The sequence below is a fragment of the Gymnogyps californianus genome, chromosome 10 (assembly GCF_018139145.2).
Source record: "Gymnogyps californianus isolate 813 chromosome 10, ASM1813914v2, whole genome shotgun sequence".
Taxonomy (NCBI): domain Eukaryota; kingdom Metazoa; phylum Chordata; class Aves; order Accipitriformes; family Cathartidae; genus Gymnogyps; species Gymnogyps californianus.
The window spans coordinates 27,231,926-27,249,261 of NC_059480.1; the positions used below are offsets into that span (position 1 = coordinate 27,231,926).

The window sequence follows — 17,336 nt, forward strand, 5'->3', positions numbered from 1 at the left end:
AACTCAGTGTAATGCCTTAGTTTAATGGACAAGAGTTTTGATTTTTTAATACTGATTTTTAAAATTCATATTCCTTTGCTATTTATTCCCTTCCTCTGACCTGCATAGCACAAAAACGCCAAGAGAAGAGTTAAATCTCTTTCAAGCTTATATCCCCCGACTGCTTTTCTCTTGCAGAGGTAGCGGCCGGCGGTGCGGAGGGAGAGGGCTCAGCCGAGGAGCACCCAGCGGGTGAGCACACACGTGGCTGAGGACTTTCCCCGCACGTGGGCTGGCGTGGCCGGCCTCGCACCCGCCATTTCCCCGCAACATCATAAAACCACAGCGTAGCCACTGCTGCAACTCCTCAAGTCACTTGCTTTGCAATACTGGTTTCTCTTCAACCTACGTTTGTAAGAATAATTTATTAAAGCCACGTATGGCACATCCCCATGAGTCACGTCACTGGTGGGACACGCTGGCTCCCACCGATGCTTCTCCCACCTCATGTGCATGCCACGGAAAACCGTAATTTAACTGGGTAAACTGGGACGTGCCACGGGTAAAGCTCCAAAATAGTCCCGGGTCGTATAAAACATTAAAATTAAGCAGCTTGAACATCACACGTACCCTTCAGAAGGGCCTGGGTGACACCTGAGTCCTCTGATGCTGGGATTTGAGGCTCTGATGCTCCTCTCTGCCTAAGGGTGCCTCAGTTTTTTTTCTGCTCTGTTATATTATCTAACTTGCTGACCAACCTCATGTATTTAAATTTCTAGATGTATCCTTTTACTTACCTGTGGCATTGCTTTATTTCATTCTGCCTGTGACTAACGGGGTGTAATTTTGTTAAGGAGAGGAGAGTTCCGAAAACAGCTCCAGCAGTAGCTCGGAAGAGGAGTCGGGTGAGCATCGCGTTGCGATTTATGTATTTTCTCTCTTTTGAAAATGTATGTTCAGTTTAAACCAGCTGCTTTTCATGGGAATAGTCTCGGGGTTATTGTATAAGACTGTTAATTCAGTGATTGCATGCTGAAAAGCAGAATGATATTTTTGTGAGCAAATGATTTCCTAGCCGCTCAGTTTTGAGCAGAGCAATAATAGAGGAGCAGCAGCTAATGTTGCTTTAGCCCCGTAGACACAATACACGCAGATGTTTTTACACCGCAGTAGTTGTCCAAACACCAAGAGGCTATAAATCTGCTTAAAAGTTGGCAGCAAAAGTGGCAAAACAGGATGGACAGGAAAAGAATTAAAGGAAGCGTTTGCTGTTGATGAAAAGCCTGCGGGTTTGCGCTTACGCGGGTTACACCACCAGCAGTTTATTCTGGTTTCATGCAAGATTGATAGTCTTTAGTTAAATAATTACAAAGCTTTTTCTCATCAGATGGGGAGGAGTTGGATGGAGGAAGGTCGGGTGAGTGTGCTTTTCCTTTGTTCCTTATATCTACCTTGCAAGGCGCGAGGAAGCCGACACAGATAGGTGATGCGTGAGGGTAGTGATACGTGATGGCAGGAGGCTGATTTAGAGCTGGCCCCGCCGTCACCTCCGCGTCTTTCGGTAAAACGACTGGCTAGAGAGCATACCCAGGAAGGAGGGGTGCACGGGGTGCATGCGCGGTGCACGCCGGCTGCCTCTGTTTGCAAATGGAGCCCGGCGCAGGGCTGTGGGCACGGGGAGATGCCGGACGGAGCTGAGCCGAGCTTCCGCCGGTGGCCCCGGGTCGCTGCAACCCCGCTGCAGCTCGGGGACTGAAATAGCATCGCTGCGGGAAGGGAGCCAACGCGCTGGGTGGTGTTTGCTTGATGTTTTCCAGGCTGCAGCAATACATTTTCTGCCTCTCCCACATCTGCCTGCCCATGAGGGTGTTGATGTCCCAGGATGACTTTGGGACAGCCTGGCTGGAGTCCCTGCTTGCAGTGGGGGGGTGTTGGTGGGACGGGGAGCAGGAGCGAGCAGCACAGCGCCCGTGCCCCTGCACGCTGGCAGCCAGCCCTGCCTCGCACCTTGTCGCAACAGCTCTGCCGCTCGGCTTCTGCAAATTCCACCCTTCGGGCTAAAAGGTTTTGCCCGATGTGTCAGCTCTGCTTGCTTTCTGCTGTGTTGGGGGTTAGTGAGGGTTCAGGCGCTTTGAAATCATTTTAGAGACAAATACACTGGAAATAGTGTGGTTACCTGCTCACTGGGAAGCACCGTTGCCAGCTTCCATGCCGGCTGGTTGTACTTTGTACTTGGCACACTGAGACTTATCCTGGGGACGAATCTTTTTTTAACCCCAGTGGAAATTTCCAGTAGTTTGGGCAAGTTATGAGCTTTTGACGAAAGTTGTATCCTGATGTTCAGCTTCATCCCCATGCTGTGCAAAGCCTGCACACGCAGGTGTGCAAGCGTGCGTGCAAGAACCTAGTCTTAGGAATATTCTCCTTAGGCTTTTATGAACGGAAGCAAATTAAATTGGTGGGTTGTCCTTGCTGAATATGGGAGCAGAAACCCGCTGGAGGCTCAGGTATTTGCTGCAAGCTTCTTTTTTGTAGATGAAGGACAGGAGGAGAAGGAATCGCTACCGCGCTGCAATGAATCAGGTAGTAACAGATCTCTTGAGGGCTGGTTTTTTTTTTCCTGAGTGTTTAATTACTTTGCTTTTAATGAGCTGATCTTCCTGTTTTCTCACTAGGCATGAACTGTCTGCCACCCTGTGAGCATTGCAGAAATGAAAATGTACGTTTAAAAAAAAAAAACACCAATGTGCGTATTTTGCATGAGATAATTTGCAGACTGTAATTCTGCTCTCTCATCACCTTTTTAAATATGTATTTTTTTAAAATCTATTTATAGGACCAGAAGGAGCAAGTGACCCCTAGGAGACTTTCTGGAGGACAATATATGTATGGATTTTTTTTAATATAATGGGTATACATTTACATTGTTCTCATCAAGATACTTCTCTCTTTGGTTTAAGTGGGAAAAAGACTAATTGCTGCACAAATACATTTGGAGTCGTACTGGAAGATGCCCCCAAATCCTTAAAAATAAACAATTTAGAGCAGCTGCCCATGCTGCCTCCAGATCCTGGTCCAAGAAAGCTCTTAGGATGGCTTCCTGCCTGCCTCGTCTTGCTGCAGTAATTAACATCAGGCACATTTTTCCGTGCTTATTTTAGTCTGGACACACATGAGGGGTCTTGCCCTGCTTCACAGGAATAATCATCCTCCCCATTTGCACTGACCTTGCATTTTTCTTTGGATGCTAGCCTTGTGCTCCCTCTCTCTGTCTTGGAAGTTGTCATCAGTGTAGGATTTTGGCATTGTCAGTGTAGGATTTTGGTGTTGTCAGTGTAGGATTTTGGCATTGTCCGTGTAGGATTTTTGGCTCCGACGTCGATGGGAGCTGGGCTGAGCCCTTCGTGTAAAAGCAACTGCTTCATTTGCAGGAAACGTTATGCAAAATGTTCATTACAGCTATTTTGCATGCACTGGCTGGGTCCTCCTGGCCAGTTTTTAACACTCCGGTGACGGTTTAAACGTAGAGACAGGAGACAAAAAATTGTTGTGGCTTCTGTGCTATTCAGATAAAGTGCTCTGCACTTGCTGGGAAGGGAGTTTCTCTGATATCCCTTGCAAACCACATTTTTATGATATTTACTAGGCAGTGGAAACTAAACTAACCGGATCACTCTTGCCCACGGCAGGGTGCAGCTGGATGCAGAGGGGACTTACCAGTGCAGCCTCACGGGCTTGATTTTTGAGGTAACGGGGGCCGTCAAAATCACATATTCCCTCTTATCCTGGAGCAAATACGCCGGCCTCGTGAAGAAGCCGTTGATCGTGGGCGGCCCCCTCTTTGACGTGCACTGCGACTCGGCCCCCGCTCTCGCCTCCATCCAGTTTCCCCACTCCCTCTGCCTCAGCGGTGAGTGCCGGCCACCGGCCCGGCGGGTGCGGGAGGCTGCCAGCTCTCCCCGGCACAGGAGGTGCTGAGACAGCCCCGTGTCCCCGCAGATCATGGCGCTGGCATGGCCTTCAAGGTTTTGCACATCAAAGGCAAGGATGCAGCCATCGAGCCCTCCGCCGACTACTCGGCCTCGCACGTGAAGTGGCTGGTGAGCTCGCTCTCACCGGTGGGACCACTCATCCAGAGCCAGGAGCCCGTGCAGTACCACGGCGCCGTCATCCTCTACAAAGCCGTCGATGAGCATCCCTCCTTATCCTTTCGGGTCTACGTGGCTACAAACAACAACTCCTTTATAAATGTATGGCTTGTGTCAGGGGTGTAGGGTGGCATGACGTAGAAATACCAGCAGGGCTGGTTATGGGGATGCTACTGAAAAGGTCTGCCAAGTTAGGATATGATACTTAAGCGATTGTACCGGCCCACATACTCACTTACAAACTGCTATAGAAAAGAAATACATCAGATACCTGTTTGCCACCAAAATCCACAGAGCTCAGGATTTATACCTGAAAGGGCTTCTTGTCCTCTCACCCATTCCCCGCTGCAATATGTAGGCAAACACTAGGAGAGGACAGCAACGAATACCCTTCCTTTTATTCGAGTTGCAGACCTCTTCTATCTAATTTCACCCATGTAGCGCAATAGCTGAAGAAGTTTATTTGATGTTTTTCGAGGATGGTGTTTAGTGCACAGCTTTCTGTAAAGTTTGCCATGTGGAACAGGTCATGGCCATTTCACAGAGCCGGGGACGGAGAAAAGCCCAAGGGGCCACATTAGCACAGGTTTTAAATGTTAATGCCTTTACTGAGGCGAGTAACCTTTAAATTGTATTTTTAAATTTTAGGATATCTCAAGAGCCGTAAAACATTCAAAGAAGAAATTCATTAAAATTGACAAGCCCCCTGTATGCCAAAAATTACTTCAGGAAGGAAAGAGATATAGATTAGTGTGTGAGCCAGAAGCTGAAGTAACTCCAGAGGTAAGTCCCTTACACAACCCTCATTTCGTGCATTGCAGCTTCATTAGAAACATGGCACAAAATGGCTCTTCCTGTACGTTCCTGCACTGGCATTAAGGGTATTTTTCACATTCATTTGCCATTGCTGCAGAAAGCACTTGCCTCTGAGAGCCCTAAAATTTCGGGATGAAATCCTGATGCTAAAGTCAACAGCAAAACTCTGGGGAGATTGGAGTTGGGCTCAGATCTGTGCCGACAGCCAAATACTTCCTCTTTAGTTTATGTTTTGGATAAATATTTATTTTTCACATATTTACATTGTATAGGAAATTGAATTTATTGATGGATCTCTCTTGAAACTAAAAAGTTACATTGAAGTCTATTTGGAGAAACCCGACGACTTCACCTTGTCTTTGGTTGAGCTGGAGTCTGATGCGACCATATGGAAAGCAAAACTAAGGGAGAGTGAGTCTTTGGTCTTCCCATGACTAGTTTGTTCCTCCTGAAAAGATGCAGGAGTTGGGGTGTTATTCAGCCCCTAGATGCACCTAAATTCCTGCTGTTAAAATCGCCAAGTTTGGAGCTGGAAGTGATAAAACACAAAGAGAAGAGCTCCGGGAGGTCGTGTAGTGGATGTTGCAGTAACCTGCATAATCCCTCCTGAGCAAACAGGCGAAGGCTTCAGGGCTGCGGGGTGTGCGGGTGGATGCTCCGCTTTAGTTTTACTTACTGGGAATAATATGCAATCTCTATTGCGTATTGTAGATGGCATGCTGCAGCACGTTGGATAAAAGGGGAAAAAAATCATCTCATTATATAAAATCTTAGCTCAGCAGCCAGAATCCAGCCAACAGCTTGGTTTTGTGCCCGAGAATTGTTGGATGTAGGGCATAGCAATGGGAATTCCTACCTCACCTTCTGTTTCCTCTGAAAACTGTTTACCAGGTGACTGGATACATTACGATCAGAACAAAAACGAGCAGAAAAGAAGCGCAGTCAGTAAGTCAATTTGAAGATAAGTCGGGGTTGCGTATTCTCTGTGTACCTCGCTTGCTGCTGTAGCTCAAGTGATACGAAAGAAGTAACATCACCTCTCACTCGCTTCTTAGGTGTCAAAAAACGGAAACCAGCCCTCAGCATTTTGGAAGAAGACAAGCTCTGTAGCAAAAAGCAAAAGACCGGCAATACCGCAGGTAGAGCATTTCTGTGTCATGTAAAATAACAGGTTGGGGTTGGTTTTGGTGGGGTTTTTTTGTATCCCGTGAATTGAACCTGAGCTCACTTTTTAAAGACTTCCACAAATCTGAGCATGAAATATAGGAAGCGCCACTTTTGTAGGTGCAGAATTTGTAGCTACTTTTTTATGCTTTGGTACACCTTCATTCGTTCAGGAAGTAAATGGGGGAATGCAGCTAGGAAATGTGCTTTATAAGGGTCAGCTAAAATGGTATTGTCTTCTAAGACTAGGCAATAGTGGCTGTTTTTGAAAGAGGTTTCCACTACATGTCTCAGATTTTGCATTTGGGATATCTCCTGAGCCGTAACAGACTGAGTTTTTCTGAAAAAAAAGTCAGCTCCTATTTATGTCCTGATGGTCAGAAATGCATGGTGTCTGGGAGCTCCCACCCAGAAACTATGCATTTACTAATAGTTACTTGGAAAAAACACAGGAGAAATAATGTTTGTTCAATAAGTAAATAAATAAATTAAAAAAATCAGCAAAAGTAGCCATGTGGGTGTGGGTTTATGGGTGCCTGCAGCCACCAGAGGGAGAGCTTCCCTCCCTCGAAACCTCGCTTTTATGTGCAAGTGGTGACAGGGAGAAGGAAAGCCGCTCAGCCTGTGTGTAACAGCGCGGGCTGAGACTGCCGAGCTGCTGTAATTAAAGGAAAAACAAACATCACCTTCCTGGAGCAGCCGTAGTTTTTGACAACAACAGACTTCTGAACTTGCCGGGAGGTAGCGAGTGCTTAGCGTGGCCGTAGCGTTATACATCTCAAAATCTCTGGGTGCTTGGTAACCTAACGTACCAAGGGAGGTTCTTCTGCTGGATGAATAGCTACTTATAAATGGGGAAAAAAACCCTTTACAGCAGCCAGCGTGCAATCAGATGATGTCATCGTCATGAGCTAGGCTTCTTAGTCCGTCAGGTGCTTTTCTCCAGCGCTTGGCTCTGACCTTGCTGGATAATCTGAATAAGAAGATCACCTTCATCGTGTGTCCTCTGGCCAAGCACAGAACTAATAGTGTAACTTAGTTACAAGTTTAATGAGAAGAGCAATGTTAAATCTGATTTTTGTTCTATGTCTTTTCAGATGGAATTGAAACAAAAGACTTAACTGATCCACAGCTGATGGTGATCGCAAAGTTGTTTGGTAGGCAGTGGAGAGAAATTGCTATTGAGTGTCTTCAGGTGGCAATGAAAGACATTGAGCAGATTCAGGCATCAGAGCAAGAAGTTAATATGCAAAAATTTCTGGTGTTAAGCAAGTGGAGAGACAGAGAACAAGGCAACGCAACTGCAGAAGCTTTGTACAGAAGTCTCCATGAAAAAGCATCCTATGAGATATTGCAAGCCCTACAAGGTATCACCTTCCCATTATATTTATTTAATTACATCAGAGTGTTTCAGATGTATTTTTAGAATTTGCATCAGAGAGCTTACCAGATACCTAGTACAAGTTTTACTACGTGGGTCAAAATTGTCTCCCTTCTGATATTAGCAATGTCTTTCTTTCTTGTGGCATTTTTATACTTCCCTTCAGAAACTTACAAAATGAGTAATAGTTTTGCACTGACTGTGTTGAGAGTACTCTCAGCTTGACCTGTCCGTCATGGTCAAACAGATCAGTGTTATACACCCAAGCCAATTCTTGGTTTTCTCGGGGAGTCCAAAGAAGAGATGTTTGGGTCTTCACTCTGATGTACTTTAGGAAGGGTTAATTAACACCTTCCCCTGACAGATGACTTAGCGGTTCAGTCCTGCAGACCTCTGTGTGTGTGTGTATTTCCTTACTGCCCACGGGTGCCCCTGCTCATTTCTGTGGGGCTCCTTACGTTCAGTTCACCTTCTGCAGACCAGAGTTGTTCAGTGAGCTGAGAACTCAGGCAGCCAAGGGGAACCTTTCTCAAAAACTAAATATATTTTTTTTCTGGAACAGGCAAAACTTTGTTCTTTCTTAATTCTCCCTAAAAGCAACCTGGCTGCCAAGGGTGGAGAGCTGCTCGTGCTCCCTCACTCATCTGACCCTCACAGACCTGTCTGTGCCATAGCCTTGTGCTGTCTCATAGGTTTTTAATACATTTATTATTCAACTTGAATATTGCAGTAACTTCCAGAGATCCGATAATCCCTATGTGTTTGTGCGTGTTCCTTTGCTCAGGTTTCTCGGCTCAGTGCTGAGCTGGTGAAGCCGCAGCTGGAAGGAGCGCGGTGGGAGCTTCCCCAGCCAGCCGTTACGCTTCTCCGGCTGCTTCCCTGGGATCTCGCTGAGATTCGGGCAAGAAGATGCAAGGCATCATCACTCAGGGGAAAGTTTAGGCCGGATCTTCGCCAGAAATGTGAATGAAATTTTGCGCGGATATAAGCACACCTAGGACTTTCAGGAGCAATTACTCATGCGGTGGATCCCGGCATCACGGCCGGGAGTGCCGGGCTTCACGTATGGGGAAACCCAACACTGCCACCCAGCTTTGTCTCATTTGAGCCAGTCCTAAAAGACATGAACACTGGAAGAAACCAGTTTACCTTGTTCAGATATATGATCGTTATCTGGAAACGTTTTTATTTACATCAGGAAAAGACAGGGAGAAAAGTTATGCGGAAACTTTCGTCCCCTGAAAAAAAATATTGAACTGCCAAAATCATGAGGTACATTGTATTTCCCACAGATGCCCAAGATCAAGGAAGAATAATCCTAAACTTGCAGATAAATTCCTTTGCATTATCACTGTATATATACATAATTACTGTACATACTTGTGTACATTCAGTCCTTGTTAAGCTGTGGTTCTGTTCTCTGAAAGCCTGATGACTGATTTCACGGGAGCACCACTATTAACTCCAGGCAGCTTTGCATTTTCCCTGGGAATCTCTTCTTCACTCTTTTCTGTATAGTCTGTCTCAATTTTTATGAGAGAATTTTTTATGTTGTATAATTTTTTTTTTATATTACAAACTTCTTATGCTTTTTTTTTTACTTGGTTAATTTTAACTTTAATAGAATTAGGTGCTTAAACTAAAATGGGAGAAGCCAAAATCTCTGCGAAGGCTGTTCCTCTGTCGGCAATGCAGGTACTACAGAATTGGAAAAGATTTGGAAAGCATGTTGTTTGCAGAAGAGAGCAGCGACCTGATACGGGAGATTGTCTTGTTTTTAAAGACACAGGATTCTTTTGATCATCTTCCTCTGTGTATGTTTATGAAAGAAAAAGCATACTTTTAAAAAATAAGGATTAAAAAGGAAACTTTTACACTATTTACATATGATTTCTGATTTTTTTTTTAAATTTTAGCTATTGGATGAAATGTTGCAAGGTTGTTGTATGTTGTGGGCCATCTTCCCAACCCTTGATGCTCCACTGCTACGTGCATCCCAGGGGGTGGCCGAGGAAAAGGGCTGTGTTGGTGCCCAGGACCTCGCGGGCTCTTCTGCTGGTGGGGTGTTTAAGGGGAAAAAAAAAGCTGTGGGAGGCAGGGAGGCTCGTGTGGGGCTCTCCATCCCCAGGCGGAGCTGCCCTTGGCTCTTCTCTCTGGGACACGTAGGGGGAAATTGCCATTGGGGATGTTTAAAATACCCGATAAAAACCAAAGCTCTAACAGGACCCTCTGGTCAGAAGCAGAAATCAGTAAATCTAAGCTGGAAATAAGATGCTGATTTGTAATAATGAGGGTAACTGGATAGCATAGCAGCTGGTGACAAGAGATGATAAGGTCTTCAACCTGCAGGTTCTTCAAATCAAAATCCAGAACCTTTTTAAAAAAATGTATTTCTGCGGGTTGGCTTTGTCCAGGTCTTGCAGGCAGAAGGAATTAAAACATTACAGTTGCCTGAGGTCACCAGGGCACCAAGGCATGAGGTTGCTCTTACCTTACGACTCGGTGTATGTTATGGGTGGTCTGTGGGAGTAGGGACTATGGCTCTAGTTCAGGCGGTGGGAGTTTATAAGATGACATGTTAAGGGCTGGTGTGGCGTGCAGGTAACACCGGCGCTTGGGGAAGAGGGGAGAGGATGAGGATGGCAGCTGTCCCCTCGGCATCTGGAAGAGCAGGGGGTCCCACCAGCCGCTCAGCATCAAAGGGGGCTGCTCAGGGGTCCCCCAAAGAGGTGGGAGGGCAGAGCTTGGAGAAACCAAGCAAGGGGAGCGAGCTGAAGAACACGGTGCTGGTGAGGAGGGGCAGCGGAGGCAACGTGGGAGCTGGCTGGGACATGGCCAAAGTGAGTGCCCTGCCAAAGAGGGGATGGACGCCTTTGTCCGGGCTGGCTTACGTACTGCGGGCAGGAATTGGGAAGATAATCATCCCGGCATCCCTCCTGGCCTTCAAAGCTACGCATAAATCCCTGCCTCGCTGAAACAAACAATTTAGCCATTGATTTCGGTGGGGCCAGGATTTCACCCTGGAAACTATGTAACCGGCTGGAAAATCACTGTAAATGAGGATGAAATCGAGTGGGTTGCTTTGAGTGCTCAGTCCGAGAGAAAATCTGCAAGCAGCACGTCTGATGTAAGTAAGAAGACGGAAATGGGATTTTAAAATATACCAGTGCTGAATGTTACTATGCTACACCTTTACATGCCAGCAATATTCAAAGTATATTAAAAGTATGATCGATATGACGTTATCGTATTGATTCATGTTATATCTCAAGGAAGAAAAAAAAGTCACCATATTTTTTGTGCAAATTTTAATTTTATTAGGCAATAAATAGAATAAATAAGGAATATCATCATAAATAAATTGATTATTATAAATACGTTTCAGTTTCTGAAAATTACAGCTGAATAAATAAAACAGTGAAGACAAATTACAGTTGAGTGTTCAGTGGTTTGAGAACATTTTGGTACTACGATGTAGCTTATTTTCTAGAAATCTAGAAGTTTAACATGATAGCTTAAAAGGCACTGACAACAGCTCGCTAAAACATGATTTATAAGAAACTCTGTGAAATATTATGCGCTAGATTCCTTAAAAGCCCCCAACCACCTCACGGGGGATTGACCCTACTATTTTTTTCTCCAAGACATCCTTAGGTCAAATTTATACCCAAAGCGTTGGAGGGCTGGGCGCTTAGAGTGAGCTCTCCAGAGAGGTCAGGTAGTTCATCATCCTGTTGATGGTGACCGTGCGGATTCGGAAGGCGTGAAGGATGCTGCAAAACCTCATCCTCTCCTTGAAGGAGGTCAGCCCCGCGCCTGCCGACGGCTGCGGCACGCTCCTGCTGCTGGTCTTCAGGGCCTGGGAAGAGGTAGGGGCGTTAAAAACTATCACCAGAAAGCGGCTGAAACAAAAACCCCTCGCGATTTTTCACCCCCTGAGTGATAAATGACAAGACTTAGAAATAAGAATGTACTCTCATAAATGCAAAATTTGAAATATTTAATGATATAATTAATAGGATAAAATTTGAAATATTTAATGATATAATTAATAGACTCAGGATGCGCAGCTGTACTTTCCTTGAGACAAAATGTCCGTTCATGCACAAAGGCTCTTTCTGCCCAGGAATAAAGATGCTTTTTTAATAATAAGCCTATGTCCGGCTTTGTCTAGCAACCCCTTAGACCGGGCTCATCTGCCCGTGGCCAGAATCTCCAGGCTATTGGGAGATGCTGTGTCAATAGGAAGGCAATTAACTTTTTTTTTAATCAGCTTTTGTTAAACAAACAAACAAGCTTTTAACATCTATTCCCTCTACTCACTAATAATATTTATCAAAGTTCAGTACATCCTATGTATATTCAGTCTACCAGGTGTATTATGTTTCAGTATTTGGAAGGGAAATAGAGCGATGTCCCTTTTACTCTCTCTTTTACTCCGTTTTTGAGTTCTCTGAGGAACTGGCAGAAAATCCTGTACCCCATCTCCTCGTGAGAGCGGAGCAGTGTGAAAGGAGGAGGGCTGCTAAGGAGCCACACATCTGAGTCCCGATGTGTTGACCATATCGGCAAGGTAAAAACATGAAGTGTGACACACAATTCATAAGAATCAAGTCCCTTCTAGGAAGAACAGTAACAGACAATTTTTTAAATTACCAGATTAAAGAAAGGTCACTATTTGAGTGACTACAGAATGGAGCACACTGGATTAAAAACTCTGGTTTAAGACAGAAATAGTAGAAAGGAAGGAGACAGAAATACTTACTTTCATCATTTCATCAATAGTTGCCAGCATGTTTTGATCATTGAAGTTCTTCAGCTCTGCCCTGTAGGCATGCAGATCCTCATAGATGCCCTGCAGGCATTTATTCTGCAAAAGTCAGAATTATTAGGAAATGCAGGAATCTGTTGTTAAATGCTTTAAACATACAACAAGCAAAAGAAGGGGTTCTTTTGGGAAACTTGCAATTTACCGTATCAAAAGTAGATCTTTCCAGTGCCGGACAGTTTCCAGTCTGCAAATTAAAGAAGAAATGAGACATGGTGATTTTGTGGAAGTGTGAATTATACAGCTGTTCCATGAAAATATGATGCTGAAACTTGATATATTTTTTTTTACCCCTGGATCCTCAGATGTGCAAGCTTTTATCGTGTTGGTTTGATTCTTAGTGATGTCTTCCAGATCAACCTCTTCAAGGGTACATTCAAATCCCAGGGTGCCGAGCTCCTGTGTTAAAAATGGAATAAAAAAGGGTCATTGACTCAGCTTCACGGTACTGTGTGTGTATATATATATATATATGTAAATACACACAATTATACGCGATGCATCACAGCTGTCTGCGCTTAGCTGAATCCCAGGGATGAGGCTGTGTGAGGACTACGGTTAAATACGAAAGCTAGTGAATAGACTAAGAGACTGAATGCACGTGGCAGTTGTGTTTAATGGGAATAAGCTCAGGCTTTGCACAGATTTGTTTTATACGTTGTTGTGAATTGCACTGCCTCCATTACTTTGAATTATTCTCTCAGACATCGAATCTATTGAGAACTTTATGTTGCTATAGTTTTAAGTGTAAAGTAACTCCCAGAAAGTGAAAAATAACTAATACCATCTGCATACACATTTAACAGTGCTCACTGGCCCACTGCAAGTGTGGGAACAATGCACCTATTTAGTGGTGGGGTTTTTGTCGTTCTCTGAGATGAAGCTTAAGGAATAGCAGGGAATTTTAGCAAAAAAAATCCCCTTGGCACTACTGCTGGGGGGCTTTAGTGTGGAAGGATGGTACAGCACCAAACCGACGACACCAGCAACAACATGTGAACACGACAAAGTCGTGAGGAAGTATTTCCTGAGCCAGCTCTGCAGTGGCCTTAAAGAAAGTGTTCAAAAATGAGAGCACTCAAATCAGGTGGCGATGCATTGCTGGCGCCGCTAACGGTGTGCGTGTTTCTGTGGGGCTGTGGTGAACAAGGGCTGAGAAAGACACCTGAGCAAATCCCCATCCTAAAGGGCTGGTCAGGGGAGGCATGAAAGCAAAGACCAGTTAGAGTCTTAAAGGGAGTCTGCAGAGAGCATCCACCCTCCTGGGTACCCTCAGCAACCCGTCACTGCCCAGCTGGGTACCGTCACTGCCCGCCTGGGTACCATCACCAACCCATCACCGCCTGCCTGGGTGCCACCACTGCCCCATCACCGCCTGCCTGGGTACCCTCACCAACCCATCACCACCTGCCTGGGTGCCACCACCGCCCCATCACCGCCTGCCTGGGTGCCACCACCGCCCCATCACCGCCTGCCTGGGTGCCACCACCGCCCCATCACCGCCTGCCTGGGTGCCACCACTGCCCCATCACCACCTGCCTGGGTGCCACCACTGCCCCATCACTGCCCTCCTGGGTACCATCACTGCCCCATCATTGCCCGCCTGGGTACCACCACTGCCCCATCACCGCCTGCCTGGGTACCATCACCAACCCATCACTGCCCGCCTGGGTACCATCACCAACCCATCACCACCTGCCTGGGTGCCACCACTGCCCCATCCCTGCCTGCCTGGGTGCCATCACTGCCCGCCTGGGTACCATCACCAACCCATCACCACCTGCCTGGGTGCCACCACTGCCCCATCACTGCCTGCCTGGGTGCCATCACTGCCCCATCATTGCCCGCCTGGGTGCCACCACTGCCCCATCACCGCCTGCCTGGGTGCCATCACTGCCCCATCATTGCCCGCCTGGGTGCCACCACTGCCCCATCACCGCCTGCCTGGGTGCCACCACTGCCCCATCACTGCCCTCCTGGGTACCATCACTGCCCCATCACTGCCTGCCTGGGTACCATCACTGCCCCATCACTGCCTGCCTGGGTGCCACCACTGCCCCATCACCACCTGCCTGGGTACCATCACCGCCCCATCACCACCTGCCTGGGTGCCACCACTGCCCCATCACTGCCTCCTGGGTACCATCACTGCCCATCATTGCCCGCCTGGGTACCACCACTGCCCCATCACCGCCTGCCTGGGTACCATCACCAACCCATCACTGCCCTCCTGGGTGCCACCACTGCCCCATCACTGCCCTCCTGGGTACCATCACTGCCCCATCATTGCCCGCCTGGGTACCACCACTGCCCCATCACCGCCTGCCTGGGTACCATCACTGCCCCATCACTGCCCGCCTGGGTGCCACCACTGCCCCATCACTGCCCGCCCGGGTACCACCACTGCCCCATCACCGTCCTGCCTGGGTGCCACCACTGCCCCATCCCTGCCTGCCTGGGTACCATCACCAACCCATCCCCTCCTGCCTGGCTACCATCATCGCCCTCCAGGGTACCCTCACCAAGCCTCCACCGCCCGCCTGGCTACCACGGCTGCCCCATCCCCGCCTGCCCGTGTCCCCTCACCAACCCGCCCCCAGCCCGTCCCGTTGCCCGCCCGGCCCCTCGCAGACCTTCAGCCGGTGGAGGGAAGCGTTGGCGGCCGCCAGCAGCTCCCGGGAGCGGCTCAGCCCCTCGGCCAGGCGGTGGCGGGGGGGCGGCGGCAGCGCCCGGGCGGGGGACGGCAGGGCCAGAGCCAGGCAGAGGGCGGGCAGGAGCGCCCAGGACCCTGCCCGCTGCCTGCAGCGCCGGAGCGCGGCGCTACGCGGCGCTGCCTGCCCGCTGCTGCCCGCGCTGCCGGTACCGCCGCGTTGCTCCATGCTGCTGCTTGCTGCCGGGGGAGCGGTGCCGGTGCCGGCGGGACCTCACCGGCTTTTATAGGGGCGGCGGGAGCGGGAGTTCCCCCTCTTCTCCTTTCCGTTCCAGCAGCGGCTCGGTGAGCGCTGGCAGCCGCGGGGCCCGGCCGGGGGGCAGCCATCACTCATCCCGAGAGCGGCGGGGCCGCCGCCCGCCGGGAATCCCGGCACCGCGGGGCGGGGGGGACCGCGTCCCGGGGCGGAGCGGGGCGGGGGGGGGGGTTGGCCCGGAGCTTCTGCTCCTGGGGTCGCTGCCAGGTCCTGAGCCTGGCTGAGGATGCTGCGGGGCAGATCTGGGCACTTGCGGAGGCTGGAAGTCCTTTACTCAGGACCATTCTCTTTGCGCGCAGCGTGCGGCGAGCTTATGGAAAAATAATAATTACTTGAAGTACATGTATGACACAGAGATAAGCTTTTCCATTTCCATTCTTTACTATTAAAAACTATACTGATGAGATGCCATTAATGAATATACATGAAAACCTGCCTGGAAACTTGCTTTTTGCTGATATACTTGGTATAATCACCAAATACTTCACTATTAGTTCATACTGCACGTGGCCATTCTCAGCCTGGCCAAAAGGCTGTAGAAAACTTTTCTATCTGTTGGGTCTGCCGTGAAGTCAATGGGAGTTTTGCTATCGACTTGGAAGGGAGCAGGATGAATCAAGAGTTTTATATTGCATTTTCAGATTCTTTTTATTTTAATTGACATCTTGTTTCCCATAAGAAGGTTGTGGTGTGTCTAAAAACTGACTTTGCTAGAATATCAGCACTGCATAATTTTCCAATTTCACTGTGTGTTTTCCATTTCTGCACTAGTCATTAGGCTGTGGGCTGTGGTTTTAGTCTTGTGTAGGAGACTTTTTTCTTCTGACACAGAAGCGAAAGAGACCTTCAGCGTAAGCTTGCATGTGTGTTCTTGAAAAGGCATCAGTTTGGCTTTCCAGGTTTCTTTGCCCGATGCTCAGTCATAGCATTGCCCTCAGCTGCAGGGCATGAAGTTTTTTTTTTCAGGTGGGGCTCTGACACACAATTTGGACAACAGCTTCTTCTTCATGGCATTCCTGTGCTACACTTAGGCATGCACTGGGATATTAGTTAGAGTTCTTTGTCCGAGAGGAGGAATATTTAGCTCAAATACCTTCAGAGGTCTCTGAATGCAGCTGCTATTGAATGGGCATTGTGCACAGAACAATTATCTCCGGGGAAGCTGTGCGTGGAGGTGCCTTTTCTCAATGGTCTCATGGGCCAGGAGAGGGGACTTTCCTTCCTGCTGCTGAGTCCCAGCTCCTGGAGGGATTTGTTTGTGACCTGAGGCAGTGAGGTAGGGGGAAAAACTGGGTTAGACAGTGTCCAATATGTGCTGCTGAAAGCCGGCTGGGATGGCAAGAGCATCTTCCCAGAGGACTTCACCTCCAAAGGGTCCCCCAGCAGCCCCCAGCTGAAAAATACAGGCGACACAAGTAGGACAGCCACACAAGCGGGACACTTCTGATTCCCTTTTACGCAAAACCTTGAGCTATATTTTGCTTTCTTCATGTAATTTCTATCTCTCATGATATATGGCTCACGATAATTTGCAAGGCATGTCCTGTTGTTGCACAGGTGTTTCCAAAGCAGAAATGCTTTCTTGGTCAGTGCTCCCTCAGCCCAATGGTTAGGTAATGTATTACTGAAACACAGGTTGGGTTTAATTTGCTGATAAAATGGAATATATCTTAATACTGGTGAGTGAATTTTTTCCTGGTAGAAGAAGAAATAATTGAATGTTGCTACATTTGCTGTTTTACAAATAGGAAGGTTTTTCTCAATTATCTGTAAAGAACCATGCCTGAATGATACCATTGTCACCACTCTTTTATTTCCCTGATAGCATCTGAAACTGAAGTCCTTGCCATGCCAGGCTGCTGAAGATCCTTGTAAAGCTATTGCAGGATCAGAGGCGATAAATCCAGAGACCCACCAAAGCTCCAGCACTTGTAATCACACTCTGCAGACCCAAATCCCCCCCGGAGCAGCAATCCCACAGGTATTGTGGCGAGAGTCCCCGGGGCAGATGCTGAACACGATGTTAACGACACGGTGGTTGTGGTAGTTTGGAT

The 17,336-nt window shown here is 47.8% G+C and overlaps 2 protein-coding genes across 2 annotated transcripts; one reads left to right on the plus strand and one right to left on the minus strand.

Moving 5' to 3' along the window:
* The first annotated feature begins 182 nt into the window (after window positions 1–182).
* On the plus strand, window positions 183–9,365 carry LOC127020055 (NACHT, LRR and PYD domains-containing protein 1a-like). Its single transcript, XM_050902482.1, has 14 exons — window positions 183–231; window positions 834–884; window positions 1,367–1,396; window positions 2,515–2,562; window positions 2,655–2,698; window positions 2,816–2,865; window positions 3,669–3,889; window positions 3,979–4,229; window positions 4,776–4,910; window positions 5,216–5,354; window positions 5,835–5,888; window positions 5,999–6,082; window positions 7,205–7,474; window positions 8,273–9,365. The coding sequence occupies exons 5-14, from the start codon at window positions 2,657–2,659 to the stop codon at window positions 8,290–8,292; spliced, it is 1,266 nt and encodes a 421-aa protein (XP_050758439.1). The 5' UTR covers window positions 183–231; window positions 834–884; window positions 1,367–1,396; window positions 2,515–2,562; window positions 2,655–2,656; the 3' UTR covers window positions 8,293–9,365.
* Window positions 9,366–11,179: 1,814 nt separating this feature from the next.
* IL12A (interleukin 12A) lies at window positions 11,180–15,195 on the minus strand. The gene is made up of 5 exons (XM_050902683.1): window positions 14,950–15,195; window positions 12,608–12,715; window positions 12,462–12,503; window positions 12,254–12,358; window positions 11,180–11,347 (listed from the first exon to the last, which is right to left on the minus strand). Exons 1-5 carry the CDS (start codon window positions 15,193–15,195, stop codon window positions 11,180–11,182), a joined length of 669 nt encoding a protein of 222 aa, XP_050758640.1.
* Between the last annotated feature and the right edge of the window lie 2,141 nt (window positions 15,196–17,336).

What these genes read in the sequence shown, in the direction of transcription:
- LOC127020055 (XM_050902482.1), top strand. Translation starts at nt 2,657, where the DNA reads ATGAACTGTCTGCCACCCTGTGAGCATTGCAGAAATGAAAAT. An exon ending in CCACTCCCTCTGCCTCAGCG is followed by an intron (nt 3,890 to 3,978) that starts GTGAGTGCCGGC and finishes GTGTCCCCGCAG; the next exon opens with ATCATGGCGCTGGCATGGCC. An exon ending in AAGCTGAAGTAACTCCAGAG is followed by an intron (nt 4,911 to 5,215) that starts GTAAGTCCCTTA and finishes TACATTGTATAG; the next exon opens with GAAATTGAATTTATTGATGG.
- IL12A (XM_050902683.1), bottom strand. Translation starts at nt 15,195, where the DNA reads ATGGAGCAACGCGGCGGTACCGGCAGCGCGGGCAGCAGCGGGCAGGCA. An exon ending in CTTCCCTCCACCGGCTGAAG is followed by an intron (nt 12,716 to 14,949) that starts GTCTGCGAGGGG and finishes TTTTTAACACAG; the next exon opens with GAGCTCGGCACCCTGGGATT. An exon ending in CTATTGATGAAATGATGAAA is followed by an intron (nt 11,348 to 12,253) that starts GTAAGTATTTCT and finishes ACCTCTTCCCAG; the next exon opens with GCCCTGAAGACCAGCAGCAG.